This window comes from Pyrus communis, chromosome 3 (genome assembly GCF_041283825.1).
Source record: "Pyrus communis isolate YQ-2024b chromosome 3, ASM4128382v1, whole genome shotgun sequence".
NCBI classification, from domain to species: Eukaryota; Viridiplantae; Streptophyta; class Magnoliopsida; order Rosales; family Rosaceae; genus Pyrus; species Pyrus communis.
Window position 1 is genome coordinate 5,882,935 of NC_142567.1, and position 14,611 is coordinate 5,897,545.

Consider the following 14,611-nt stretch of genomic DNA (forward strand, 5'->3'; position numbering starts at 1 on the left):
AAACCAAAAATGTATCAAATCCAAATGCTCCCTCAACTTTTCTTATTAATAAAGACATGTTTGAGTAATGTTTTTTCTTAAACATTAAAGGAATTCAAACTCTTAACACAGCTTAATTCTAACCTACTTTATCATTGTCGTTCACCATTTAAGCTAACGACAAAATCTAATTAACCAGAAGCGCTTAATAAGATTTAAGTTTCTGTATATGGATTGCAGTTTATTTATTTATTATTTATATTGTTGCATAAATTTGATTACGAAATATTAATCGTTAAATGTTATTATGATGATAGGTAACATAATGAGCGAGATACGCATATAATTAACACTAGTTAAACCCACAAAAGAACCATATAATTGGAAAGAAATCATCTCCGGATCTTTTTCTCCAAAACCTACGGATCAAGTGATCTGAGCTCTTGAAATTGGATCCAACGACCCTTGAAATTCAAGCCCCTGAAAGTTATAATAATTTTTTTACCGTTAGATTAAATTTCAAGAGCCCGGATCACTTGATTCTCGGGCTTTGGAGGAAGAGATCCGGAGAGGATCTATTTTCCATATAATTAATGCAGAAGTAGTAGGAGGGTGAAGCAAACACGTGTGAAGTGGTCCCAAAGAGTAATTTGGCCGGGTCCTCCTCAATCATTCTATGCAGGGCACAATCTTCTCATCAGAACCCTATAATCCACCGTGCCTGTCCAAACCCAGCAACACCAACACCGATAACTACAACATATAATTAATACCCAAAATTTAACAAAATATAATCAACCCTCCCACGTGCCAACCCCAGCCAAACTTCACGCTCCCTCCAACTGTTATCGTAATGTCTTGTGCTAATAATGCTACAACGTATATAATTTTTTTTTTTTTTTTTCACATACAGTTGTGTCTTTAGCAGAAAACGTCAAGGTGGGGATATTGTATAAAATATCCAACCCAACGAGGCCAACTAAGATCATAAAGTCACCGAATTGCAAGAGCGATTGGTTTGAACTGCCCTTGGCCCCAAAAAATGTGCTCCAGCGAGAAAAAAGTGTACATGAGATGACAAATGATTGCAAAAATCATTTCTCTTCCCGACAAGAACAACTTAGCTGGCATAGATACACAGCTGTCGTGACATCTTATACCAATAATACTATAATGAATGTAAAAAACTTTTTACGTACAATATATAAGACCATCTCCAAAGAAGATGTAAAAAAATACCACATAGGCATATAACAGTAACAAATGACATACTATTTTCTTCAACCGAGATGTCAAAACTGACATGTAAAAGAAGACTAAGCTGACATGGATAAAGAGATGTCAAATTTGAAGCTGCCTTCAAATATGATTTTTCCTATTTCCAAGGGCATTCCACTTACCTCACCTTAAACGCTAGCACATTTAACTATTATTTTATTATTTTTAAACCAATAACAACCCGGGTGGAAGTGAAATATTGACAGTATGTCAAATTGTCAAGTCAACCATCAAATTAAAATTGGATATTTTGAATTTGATATCTTATTTGAAGATGCTCTAATTAACACAAAACGTCACGGTGTGGTTTCAAATACTTCTCCCAACCAACAAGCCAAGCCAACTACCCCAAACCCTACCCTTTCCCCAAGGCGCTGTCCTTCCGTACAACCGTTCCTCTATCGTCCAATTAATCTCCCAGTGGGCCCCCACCTGCCACGTAGACGGAGGACCAGCTGCAGTTGATCCCTCAACGAAAGTCCTTAACATTAAAATAGGGGGCTCGTTTCGATTCTCTCTTTATACGGTCTAAATCTAGGGAAGAGAAAAGTCCATAAATGGAAAGTGAATCCCATTTGCCGACGTGGAAGTTCGTGATTGGTGAGAAGCTCGCGAGGTTACATGGGGGGTTTAGGACGGCGGGGAGGTTCGTACTTCCTATTGCTACATACACACGGGGATCGTATTTTCTCAGGCCTATGTACACATGGTATTGACACGTGTCGGCTTGTCACGCGGTTGGGGCTCTTGACCAAACAAACACAATGGATGGCTAATGCCGGAGCAACATGCTTAATATGTGTTACAAAAGCTGTGTGGTGTTCTAAGATTGTGCATAGCAATGAAGAAATCATGGCAGTGGGATGCGGTTTTGAATGAACTAGTTGCATTAAAAGTGTCGATTGCTATCTTATAGCTAGGCGAGGATTTGGTGGGTCATCAAAGGATTGATTACTTTATTATTTGATCAAGTCTCATATTGGATTATTTGGAATTTTTGAGAATTTATTGTGACGTACTGAAATACAATTGTATGGTTTATATGAATGTGTTAGCAGTGACGGAGCCTGAATTTTATGTGAGGAGGGGTCTCACTTTTTTTTAGTACATCGATATTTTTACACTAAGGGGAGGGGGAGTTCGGCTAAACCACATAATTGGCAGCCTAATTTGGTATCAAATTCACCGTCCACGAGATTCGAATCTAAAACCTCTCACTTCCAAGTGAAAGAGGAATACCATCGACCATAGTATTGAGTGACTAAATGTTTAAAAAAACAAAATAGATAATGTTTACAAGAGGGTATAAATATAATACATGCTTGGAGTTGTGAGCTAATTAAATTTTTCCTTCTAATATCTAGTCAATATAGAGAGTAGTTAATCAAAATAAAGATGATTAAAAGAAATTAACCTTCGAATATCAAGTCAATGACAAATGCTAGGGAGATCATGTTTTTAGACCATATTGTTAGTAAAAAGTTAAGGAGAACAAAGAGATTGACAATTCGACAAAAAAAAAAAAAAAAAAAAAAAAGAAAGAAGAGATTTACAAACCTTAATATTGTTTTGGGTTGGAAATTTGGAGGACAAAATATATGAAATTCAACAAGGGAAGGAGGAAAAGCTCAAGGTTTATTATTCTTTCGGTTGGCAATGTAAAAGAAAAACTAAAGTAGACTTCAGTTTTTAATTTTAAGAGTTATTGACTTGTTTACAAAATAAGAGTTAAATTTAGTTTTAGGATTAGTGTCGTTGGGTGAAAAGAATAAAAGACCTCTTGTTTTAACCATTGGTGAATATAATTTAAGAGTTTTGTGTAAACTAAAATATGTATAATACTAAGTTTATAGGAAATAAATAAATATATAATACTAAATATTTAGGAAGGCTTAAAGAGTGAGAGTAGGCCTAGGCCTATGCTAGGCATATAGTGCCTCCGCCCCTGTTTGTTAGACTATACGATGGGTAAGTGTGGTACATGAATCCTATAGTTAACCTCGTTATTCATTCGTATATTGTAACTCGCGAATTGATTATACCATGTAATTGTATTCCAGAACCACAAATACTTTTTCAGGGTCTTGGGATTGGTGTGAATTAAGCATCTCAAAGGGGTATATTTTCTTCATATGCATGTGATACGAAAACCAAAATTAGAGTGGTTTCTGCTAGAGATTTCAGTGGTATTACTCCAGAAATGATATGGTATACCCTTGTAACGTTGTAAGGAGGTCACTTTTTTATTTGCCTATAAACTTTTGAAATGGGGTGTAATTTTCACACACTATTTATTCGGTTTAACCCTGAAAAGATGAGCTTGGATCTATCTTCCTCAGCTTTCTGATGTTAACATGTATGAGTAGGATGTAGTACTACAAAGAGAAAGCCATCATTGCAAGCCTATATCATAGCAAGGCAGATTCACTTACCTCCATCTTAGTCTATATGATTTTTCCACAGACCATGTGTTCAACTACTACTACTGCACTATGTGTTCAACTGTTACTCTCATCACCCTTCAACTTCAACTTCAACCACAACCACCTGATCCATAAATTTTTAGTTCTGACAGGAATATAAATGGTATACTACATATTTTTATGCAAATGGTGAAAATTTTTAATTTTTAAGTTATTAACCTTTTAACACAAATAACCCACCATTTATATAAGGACACGTGATGTACCACTTGTGTGACGGTCATATTGAAAAATCTCTCCACCTGATCAACATCAAACAGCTCTCTACAGCCCCCAAAATCCCATCACCTTAGGCCATGATCATCAGACCCTATTATTCACTTTTTTTTTATTAATAAATATAATATACACACGTACATGTACGTAGGAGTAGAATTTTCTCCTTTATTTTTTTTCCTTATCTTTTTTATCTTTCTATTTGAATGATCACGGTTAAGATACGTTAACATCTTATATTAATTTTTTTATAGAAAAAAAAAGATAAAATAAAAAAATATGAGAGGAGGAAATGAAAAGAGAAAATGAAAAAATCCTAGTCCGTATATAAACCATATGTAAAACTTGAGAACCTAATAATTATCTCTCCATATTTGCCAAGTCTGGAAACGAAGACCATATTTACAACAATGCCACCGACTTTGCCTGTTTTGGAAGCTAAGCCGCCTCAGGACAATTAATTGACGCTCTTTAGGGTTCTCTCCGACCAATGCCTGCAGCTACAAATTGGCCAATCCTCAAACCCCCCCTTGCCACGTGTCTCCCGGTACTATGTTGTTTTAGCTCTACCTCCACCTGTTCTCTGGGAGCGTGCATTACAATTGGATCTCGCATTGGAGCGTGACATGCACTTGAGTGAAGTTTGGGTGGGTTTTTGCAAAGTACAGACCCTTTCTGGGATTTGTATTTTATCTGGAGTTGGGTAAGATGTTATGTCCAGGCTTGGTTTTGCTATTTCAATGTCCTTTTTTGAGAGAATTCGGAGAGGGCAAGGAGATTTTGGGGTGGGAGTTAGTAAAAACGATGGGTGGAACTAGTAAAAGTCACTAGGGTTCAAATTACACAAACACAGATAAAGAGCAATACAAAGACATAGCCATGTCCTTTTGGCACTTCACACCCACACACACTCATTAGTTCCACACTTATTCTCTCTCTCTCTCTCTCTCTCTCTCTCTCTCTCTCTCTCTAAAACTGCATAACTTCATATTCTCTCTCTCAATCAAAAAACACATCCATCTCCAACCTTAAAATCCCAAAAATCCAAAGCCAAACTCACAACACACTCTCTCTTAACTTCATATTTTCTCTCTCCCTCCCTCTATCTCTCTCTCTAGATCTCTCACTAAAAACATTAAGCATCTCTGCATTTCCAATCTTTACACAAAACCAAGTCTTTTTTCTCTCCCAAAATCCATTAACCGTTCCAAAGTTCCAGTCTTTGATCACCATTTTCAGAAATATGGCGACGCCAATGCTGCTCATGGCCTCTGAGCGGAACACAACAAAACAACCCGCCAAAACCCTTTTCGGGTCCTACGATGAATCCAAATCCGAGCCCGCCAAACCCACCAAAACCACCAAGAAATCCTCCACCAAAGCCTCCTCAAACACTAAAAAGCAACCACAACGAGGCCTTGGAGTGGCTCAGCTGGAGCGCCTGAGGTTTCAAGACTGGAAGAAAATGACCGAAGTGCCCCAGCTTCAGCCCCAACCCCAAGTCCTCAATCTTCCTCCTCTTCCTCATCATCATCATCATCAGTACCAAAACCCCATCATCCTACCTGACCCGCTTAACAGCGTTCCGGTGCAGTACGGTGCATCCAGGTTCAATGGACCCTCGGTGATGAACGGCTGTGGTGGTTCTGCTGTTAGTACAACTTGTTTTTATGGTTTGGTGGGTCAGAGGGTTGGGAATGGTTCTGGGTTTGGTTATGCTGGGGGGAATAATCTGGTGACGAACCTGGACCCGAGTCCGTACGGAGTCGGGGCTCCGGATCCGAGGGTTCAAAGTGGGGCTGTGTGCGAGACCTCGAGAGAGCTATCTTCAATGCCAAAGATACAATCTTTGTCTTCTGATTGCTGTGATCACTGCCTCAAGGTCTTTACTTTTTTGTTTTATTTTGTTTTATATTCTATTTTATTTTTATAAATATCCAACTTCCAACTTGTTTAGTTTGCGAGAAAACGTGGAAAAAATGAAATCTTTGAAGCCATTGTGTTCCCTTTGTTTATTAAGACTATTAGTACTGTTACATTAGTAAGAGCTTGTTATTTCCCACGTTTTGTTTTAGGTTTAAATTTGCTGATCCCTTTTCTGTCTCTTTCTTTAGGGGATTCAGAAGAAGAGGTTCATTAGTGGGGATTACATGGCTTTGAACGGCTGGAGTGACAAATCTGCGACTGTTTCACCAATCAACGGTTCTGATTTTCTCGGATTGAACCCTGAAACCGGCAGTTTTGGTGACCGAGTGGTGAGTCGAGCCGCCGGGTACCTGGGGCGCAGCAACCTTGTTGATGATCAGGTATGGAACAAGAAAAAAATTTAATTTTACAGCTAGAGATTAAAAAAAACCCATATAAAGTCCAAGTCAAATATGTATATATTAATTTGGTTTTATTGTTTTTTGGGTATATATATATTTTTTTCAGATTGTAATGAACAGATAAATATATAATATTGTTTTTGGTCAATGAACATCTAATCAACTTGATTGGTTGGATTATTGACTTTGTAAATTTGTAGGGTGTAGGGGTTAGGGCAGTGCACAGAAAGGGAGGGTCAGCTGGTGGTGGGATTTTCATGGAATATGAGTTTTTTCCAGCTGCTGATCATAAAAAAAGTGATGAAATTAAAAGAGGAGGCACATATCCCAAGCTGCAGACAGTAGGAAGGGAAGAAGAAGAAGAAGCTTCTGATATTAGTCCTGCTGCAACTTTCAATGGCTATGGGATTGGGGCAGCTGACAGTTACCATGATCATCAACAGCATCATAATCCTGTTGATTTGTCACTCAAGCTTTCATTTTAGAAGCAAAAAAAGAAAGAAAAGGTGTATGTTTCGGTGGGTTTTGATGCTACTGGTGATCTGTCATGCATTTGGGAAAGAAACAAACCCAGCTGATGCAGCTTTTTTGGTTTCCCTTTTGTTGTTAATTAAACTGACATAGATATTATCATCTCTAAATTAATTAATTTAGTTTCCATGCGATAGAAGCTGGATTAATGCATGTTTAAAGCTAGAATCTAAGTCTCTGTCTCGAAAGTTAATTTTCAATAGTTGTTTTATAATTCCATATCCAAGTTGCCATTACTTCTCATGTGATCTATATTTCATCTGTTATTAGTTAATCCCTTGAATTGCTGCAATTTAATTTGGTATTGCTCTAAAATTAATGTAGATGTAAGTGAGTCACACCAACTAGCTTTGTTTGAGTGGTTGGTTGCAGGTCTCAAAATCTAATTCACATAGATGCAAAGGACGATGTATATATATATTTGTGATTAATTTGATATTTAGTTATAGGCTTGTGACCCATATAGTGCATAAATATCTTATTTTTGGTCAAAAGAGGGTAATGACCATTGTTTATCTGTTGAAAAAAAGGTATAAGTGACTGCAATCAAACGTTGTTCAAGTTTTTCAACTAGATGTTGGACAATTTCTAAGACATCAGTATCAGTATAAACTGAGGTAGTATTCTTCTATATACTCATAAGAAAAGAAAATATCATATTCACGAATTATTACGATTTTTCTCACTATATTGTTCGAAATGGTGCTTCTATGATAGCTTGTGCTACAACGCTCATATAAGTTTGAGCCCATTAGTTCTGTTCATGTCTTTCGAAAAACTAATTTTTTTCCGTTGTTTATTTACCAAATTTCGGCTTCAATATTCAATGAAATTGTATCTGGCTTAATCTTTCCCTTAGTTGTATAAGGAATGGCTTAAATCGATAAAGCTTGTATAACCGACCCTTTTGTCTTGTGGGGTACGTAGAAATAAGAGAAAATGTTACATATCACCAATGGAGGTCGAATCGAGAAAGCTATATATGAGTTCAGAATATAATTGAAAAGAGTGTAAATGGAAATGATCAGATTACGTGTAATCTGCTATATATAGCTGCATGCTGTATGTAATTAACGACATGTTATACTACTGAGTGGCTGCTGCTGATTTGCTGAGTATACGGAGCAGACCAAGGCCAGACCATGCAAGAAGAAGAGGCAGCAGCTGCCAGGCGACCTCACTGGTAGTCTGTAGGGATCTGATGCCTGCATGCTGCAGATGGGGATGGAAGCTTTTTCCAGCTGCTTTTTCATTGGGTGCACTCTGATCATGATCAACCTAAACCCTAGCCAGTAGCCTACATATATATACATATACATACATACATACATACATATATATATATATATATATATATATTTATTGTGGGCTAGTGCAGCTTTTCCCTTCCACTTCCTCTTTTTCTGCTCTCATATTTTTGGTTCTTTCATTAATTAAATAATGCTTTTCTTTTATTTACGTTTTACTTTGTTGCCAAGTAATTGGTGGCAAGAAAATTATCGTGTCATTATATTTATTCAAGGAATATTGCACGAACTCACTACTCATAACTAATGTAACACAATAAAATGCATAAACGCCTAGTTACAATACTCTGTGACTTTAAGTGCACCGAGATATTAATGAGCTAGATTTATGTGATACTTCTTTGATTCACTTCACATTCACAATTTAGTATCATGATTGGAACTGTCATTATCCGAGTTTCCTAAAAAAATCGGCTTTGCAGTGACAAAAAGGTTCCATAATTATCAAGCACTCAAAGCAGTCAAGCATAAAGGTTTGGGAAATTTTATTAGGTGTAAAAGTTTGCATCCTATTTTAATAGTTGCGGTCTCTCTCTCTCTCTCTCTCAAACTATACTACATAACGTCTTGGTTAGATAATTTGATTCAATGACTCTTATTATAGTTTGGAGATCTGTATTAAGTCGCACAATAAATCAATCATAATAATTACATATTGATAAGTGCAAATTTGTGTTAATGCACACAATAAGTCATCCATAATAATTAGATACCAAACTTGTCATTTAGGTAGCTGAGATTTCCAGTTATTTATGAAGAAAAATATCACTAAATCCTAGTATTGATGAAATATTTTGTTGTAGTGGAGTTTAAACAAAATAAATTGTATATGTAAAAAGTTAAAAAACCATGTTCGACATAAACCTTGCAGAGTTTTGTCTACATGGGTGGCGGCCCAAGTGGGGGGATCTTAAGTCTTATTTTAATTCCAACTTGATATACACTTGGAAGATGGGATTGGGCTTTAGACCATTTACACTAATTAACTAAATAATCAGCACCATTGTTGTTAATTAGTTCAGAAATGCTTATGGGAAGGCCAAAAACGCTTCATCAAACGAGCCTCTACGTAGCAAGCGGCCCTCTCCACCACTTTTACTACGGCATGAGTTCGAATTCCGTCGGCTCCCTAATCTAACATTTAATCTAACAAATTTATTGTTTACCAAAAAAAAAAAAAAAAAAAAAAAAAGAGCCTCTAGGTAGAACTTCTATGTGGTTTTCTAGAGAGCGCTAGAAATGCTCACTCGCAGATCTAGGTTGTGCACATAATTTGCACGACTCATATTGACAATGTATCTCTACCATGTTGACATTACAATGACATACACTATCTATATACTATTAATATTGTCGAGACATGTTATCAATACATTTTTACCCGGGTCATTCACAAACCATGCTCATTACCCAGGTGCGTCCGGGTGAGCATAGCACATCTCTTTCTAGCACAACGCTTATGAGTAGGAGTGTTTCCTAAAAAAACAAAATAAAAAAAACCATATAGGCTTACAAATTGGTGTTCAATAGTAAAATGATTTGACCACAAACAAAGCATTGGGCTAGGCCACAATTTAGCAAGGGCCCAAATATAAACCCATTGAATAAATCTCATAAAAATAAAAAATAAAAAAAAGGGTTAAAAATGTAAAAGGAGAGAGAAAATGAGGAACATCCGGATGTCATTCTGTGTTGGACTTCGGCATATACGCAAGCATCATCATTAATGCTATAAGCATTTAAGACTTTTTATCCCTCTCACTTTCCCATCAATTTTCCGACTATCCAAACAGAAAACAACACAACCGAAACCTCTCCAAAACCCAGATGAATCACCCTCAGCAGCCTCCTCAGCCCCAAGACCCGTCCGATCCCCAACTCCCCCACATCAGAATCCACCACCCAAACTCTCCCCGCCACCACTCCTCCTCCGCCGGCTCCGCCGCTACTCCCACCCCTACCGCCGGTGCCCGCCGCAAGCTGGGCGTTGCCGTCGACCTCTCCGAAGAGAGCGCCCACGCCGTCCGCTGGGCCGTCGATCACTACATCCGCCCCGGCGACGCCGTCATCCTCCTCCACGTCAGTCCCACCTCCGTCCTTTTCGGCGCCGACTGGGGCTCAGTCGACCTCTCCATCAACACCAACGACGACATCGATTTCGTTGACAATCACGCCCTGCACGATTCTGTCAAGCAGAAGAAACTCGAGAACGACTTCGACGCCTTCACCGCCTCCAAGGTCGCCGATCTCGCCAAGCCCTTGAAGGAGGCGCAGATTCCGTACAAGATCCACATCGTCAAGGACCATGACATGAAGGAGCGGCTCTGCTTGGAGGTTGAGAGGCTTGGGCTCAGTGCCGTGATCATGGGGAGCCGAGGGGTCGGCGCCACCAAGCGTGGGACTGATGGTAGGCTTGGGAGCGTCAGCGACTATTGTGTTCATCACTGCGTTTGTCCCGTTGTTGTTGTCCGGTTTCCGGAGGATGACAATAGCGGCGGTGCTGGTGGTCCTCCTGTTGCCGCCGCGGTTGTTGCGGTTAAAGAGAATGAGGAGGAAGAGGCCGTGATCAAGCCGGTGCCGGTGGTAAAGGAGGTGCATAAGAAAGGTTAGGGCTTTTTCTCTGATTTAATTGTAGGAACTTCAAGTTTCGGTTTTTAATGATTCTTTTCAATATAGTTTGTTTAATTCATGATTATATCATATTTGGGTATGATTTGTTGCACATTACACATATCTGAAATGAGAGCTCCAAATGGCAACTTTGTTAATTAGCAGTTACTGATGTATCCGTCTAACTTTTCGCAAAATGGAATTTGAATTTGCTTCCGATGTATTTTTGAACTACGAATGTTATGTTATGGATTTTCAAAGCCATGGTTGATTAAACAAAGTTTGATCTTTTTGCAATGTTCGCAACTCAAGCTTGTTTTCTGAAAGCATCATGAGCTTCTCTGAATGTGAAAAAACTGTTGAACGAAAACGAGATGTGTTATATTAGATTAGCATGGAGCCTTCCAATTTATGTTTCTTAGTGTGAGAGTTGATTGGTCTTTCCAATCTTCTTTAACAATCCTTTGTGAAATTCGGTATGTGCATAGAGGTTCTAGGCAGCATATACTGTCCCCATGCACTTGTGGTTTTGCCTGTTGAGGTTTCTCAATTAAATATCCTACCTATAAGAATATCCTTTTTTCTTTCTTCTGGAAGAATGACTTGTGGTGTTAGTTCTCCCTTTGGTAGTATGTGCCAGATGCTTCATATAAACAAAAGCAAGTCTACCTCTTTCTCTAATGTCGGAATAAGTTCTCCATGCCAAAAGTGATATAAATTTTACAAACTTCTCGTATCGATGACATGTTAGGGAAAATTCATTGGTCATATTTCTTATTTCTAGTTGGTTGTTTCCTAGACACTTTGCTGCATAAGCCCATGCTGTAGGAAAAAAAAGTATATTTGTTTGAAATTTTAATGAAGAGCAAGGTTATAAACATCGATGGCAAGTTTAGCAGTACGTTCAGTAGGCTAAGAAGATGCCAGTACTTGTTCTGACTTATCTGCTGCTCATAGTTTGGTACCTCTTTTGTATTCTCTTTCTGCCGGATCTTGCCTTCTTGCTAGTTAGGAGATAAACAAGTTTGATCAAGACTTAATCAGGATTCGTGAATAATGGTAAAAAACAAAACATTAATCTGGTTTGTAAATTTACTGTTCTCTACACGTCTAGTTACCACTTGTCAGGTCCCAACCACACCTTTTCGTGTGTGTAGAAAATGATTAATTAATTATCTAAATTTCTCATCTTTGGTTGTTTTAGAGGATAGCTACTATCAATTGGCTTCTACATGTGTGCTCGCTTATTGTAAGTATAACAAAACAGTTTGTTTCATCAGTAAGTTTGACTGATTTGACTGTATCACTCATCTCCTCTCTCACCCCCTGTATCAGTCATATCAAGTCATCAACTAATATATTTTAAAAGGAAATCCTCAAACTGAACATTTTGTCAAAATGCTTATGTTTGGCCCGATGAACACTTTGGATGTCTTTTTATTATCTACTGCATGAATCTCAGGTGAATCTGTTTACCGTGGGATATGTGTATAACCTGTACCCATATTGGACAACTATGAATGATTTATGGAAGTGTTTACTCTATAATAGTTGATTAAGCAATGCATTACGACAATGACACGTGCGGTACATTAAATAGTATACTTAATCTTGTTACACATATTTACATGTATGCTTTCATCCATTTTAAATTGCAGAATTTATTTTTTGAATTTTGTCATGGTTTCAGTTACTGAGGAGCAGTTTGTTCTCTTGTTGTAAGTTTCAGTTGTTACTCTATTAGGTTTATGAGCCCCAGGATATGTTTCTTTCTTGTGTACTAGTTGGTGCACTATTGACATGTTAGTGTACAGTTTACATAATAATATATGTAAACATGTACACATATTTATATGTATTTAGCCTCAAGGTAGATTGTTATAGGAGAATGTTGTAAGGTTGCGTGAAAGAAGGTCTTGCACGTAGTTTCTGGAAGGGCTGAAATGCCATTGTAGATTTAAGATTTTTCGTTGTATGCATGTAGAAGTAAGTTTCTGTGTGTTTACATTTACTTTCTTGGATTCCAAAAGAGTGGAGATCAGCAGGCTAGAAATCTTGTTACGAAGTGTTTTTTATTTTTTTGGGATGTTCTGTCCTTTATTTTTATGGACTAAACTTTATACAGATCTTTAGATGTTCATGACATTATTATTGGTTGTTTGTCTTGTGGCAGAAGCTTAGCCCGTATTCTGAGTCGTAGTTGAATCCTCTCAAGTACAGGTTTGCACTTAATGCCGAATATCTCAATTTTGGATAATTTTGAATTTGCTTCAGTGAGAGCTTCTATTTACATAGACATCAGAGACATAAAGCGGGTTTCTTATAACGCATATTTCCTGCCGCTTTTATCTTTACACAGTTTTCATGCGAAATAGTCTGGCATCGTTTTTGAGTTAGTTGTGTGGAATGTGACCAAGTCGTGGTTCTATATTGTGCAGTTTGTGTAGATGTCTGAGTCGACTGGGAGTGGCTGACACATTGAGTCCAGCCTGCCGGAGTCAAGTCTGCTTTCTCTCCTCTGCAATAGCTCTTTCTCATGTATGAACTTTGGGAGGATTGTAGATGCTATTTGTATGGTGAATGAGGTTTAGGGTTTCTCGACGTCTTTCCTACTTTGTTCAACTGCTTTGTGACTCGATACTCCTTTTAGTTTCGAGGGATGTGCTTCTTGTTGCTCGTATGATACAAATTTAATTATTAGATGTGTCTAATAATTATCCTAGACGCCGTTTATAAATTTGGATGTTTATATTTTGATTGCTTGGTATGGTAAGGTACTTTCTACCACAAACTGTGATTGCATTACATTTCGAAGTCAATTCATTTTTCACCACAACCTGTGATTGCATTACATTTTGAAGTCGTTCATTTTTCTTGTGTCGGATTTGTCCGAAGAGTGATGCTAAGGATAGTCGTTCATGTGGCGCTGATTCGCTGTGGGTTCCTTCGTGTGGTGGAGTCTGTTCTGGACTAGCATAATGTTGTTCTTTTACTTCAACCCGGATGGATATATATGCCGGACGCGAGTGTTTACCCACAAGTGAATGTCTCGGCATGCAAACATCGTGCAACAATCCAACATAGTAACCCACTCATTCTTTTTTCAAACCGACTTTGTGATGACAATATCAGCAGGATAGCATCGATCGTAGGAAATTGTTGGTTAGCCAAGTGTTTCAATAATAAATACTTTATAAACAGAATGATCTGTTTGCATTTGGATAAAGACTTACACGACACGGCAATAAGTATACTGGAATGTCGAGACCTGTGCAAATTTTTGTTCACATGACGTAAACTTGAAACGAGATCACGATAGCTATATACCTATCTCTAGACATGGGGAAGTTTTTGTTCATGATATTGTAACATTAATCCGAGATATCATGATAACTGTATACTTATACCATGCAAGTTGTTTTCTTGTATTTAGGGATTGTCGCATGAGTCTTGACGCTGTCCATGTCAATCGTGTATTGCATAATACGAAACCGAGACCCAAAGTTTTGGAAATGGGTAGGGGTGTCAGTTACAAATATTACATCAACTGTAGACATATTGACTTACTAAGTTTGACTGACAAGGAAGGCATATGAAGCGTCATGTGCTGGCAGAATGAGACGGCCTCAATAACCACGAAGAAAACCCCTACCGCACGGCAAGATATTATTAAGTTAAGGAATTCTACGGAGACTTTGTTAAAAGTGAGACTATATTGATTTTTTTGTTATCTTATTATTTTGAACAATGTTTTGTAAGTTAGCATGAAAATTGCATAAAAAAAATGAGAGAACATTCAACTTTTAAGAGAATCTCTTTAGCATTTTTTTAACTAAGTTTGCATGTATTGATTGATGCGATAAAATGTTTCTACATCACT

The 14,611-nt window shown here is 37.8% G+C and overlaps 2 protein-coding genes across 3 annotated transcripts; both read left to right on the forward strand.

The window, feature by feature from the left end:
* The first annotated feature begins 4,880 nt into the window (after positions 1–4,880).
* On the forward strand, positions 4,881–7,057 carry SPL (sporocyteless (SPL)). Its single transcript, XM_068453718.2, has 3 exons — positions 4,881–5,838; positions 6,071–6,262; positions 6,484–7,057. Exons 1-3 carry the CDS (start codon positions 5,200–5,202, stop codon positions 6,766–6,768), a joined length of 1,116 nt encoding a protein of 371 aa, XP_068309819.2. The 5' UTR covers positions 4,881–5,199; the 3' UTR covers positions 6,769–7,057.
* A 2,737-nt stretch (positions 7,058–9,794) lies between these two features.
* Positions 9,795–13,567, forward strand: LOC137715094 (universal stress protein PHOS32). 2 transcript variants are annotated; one of them, XM_068454318.2, is made up of 3 exons: positions 9,795–10,726; positions 12,905–12,951; positions 13,170–13,567. In XM_068454318.2, the coding sequence occupies exons 1-2, from the start codon at positions 9,949–9,951 to the stop codon at positions 12,910–12,912; spliced, it is 786 nt and encodes a 261-aa protein (XP_068310419.2). In that variant the 5' UTR covers positions 9,795–9,948; the 3' UTR covers positions 12,913–12,951; positions 13,170–13,567. The 2 variants fall into 2 exon arrangements, with proteins under 2 accessions (XP_068310419.2, XP_088546881.1); XM_088690755.1 differs by lacking the exon at positions 12,905–12,951.
* The last annotated feature ends 1,044 nt before the right edge of the window (positions 13,568–14,611 follow it).

Excerpts from the sequence above, each read along its gene's own strand:
- SPL (XM_068453718.2), top strand. The coding sequence starts at position 5,200 with ATGGCGACGCCAATGCTGCTCATGGCCTCTGAGCGGAACACAACAAAA. Across the intron at positions 5,839-6,070 it reads GCTGTGATCACTGCCTCAAG|GGGATTCAGAAGAAGAGGTT; the intron begins GTCTTTACTTTT and ends CTCTTTCTTTAG. Across the intron at positions 6,263-6,483 it reads GCAACCTTGTTGATGATCAG|GGTGTAGGGGTTAGGGCAGT; the intron begins GTATGGAACAAG and ends GTAAATTTGTAG.
- LOC137715094 (XM_088690755.1), top strand. The coding sequence starts at position 9,949 with ATGAATCACCCTCAGCAGCCTCCTCAGCCCCAAGACCCGTCCGATCCC.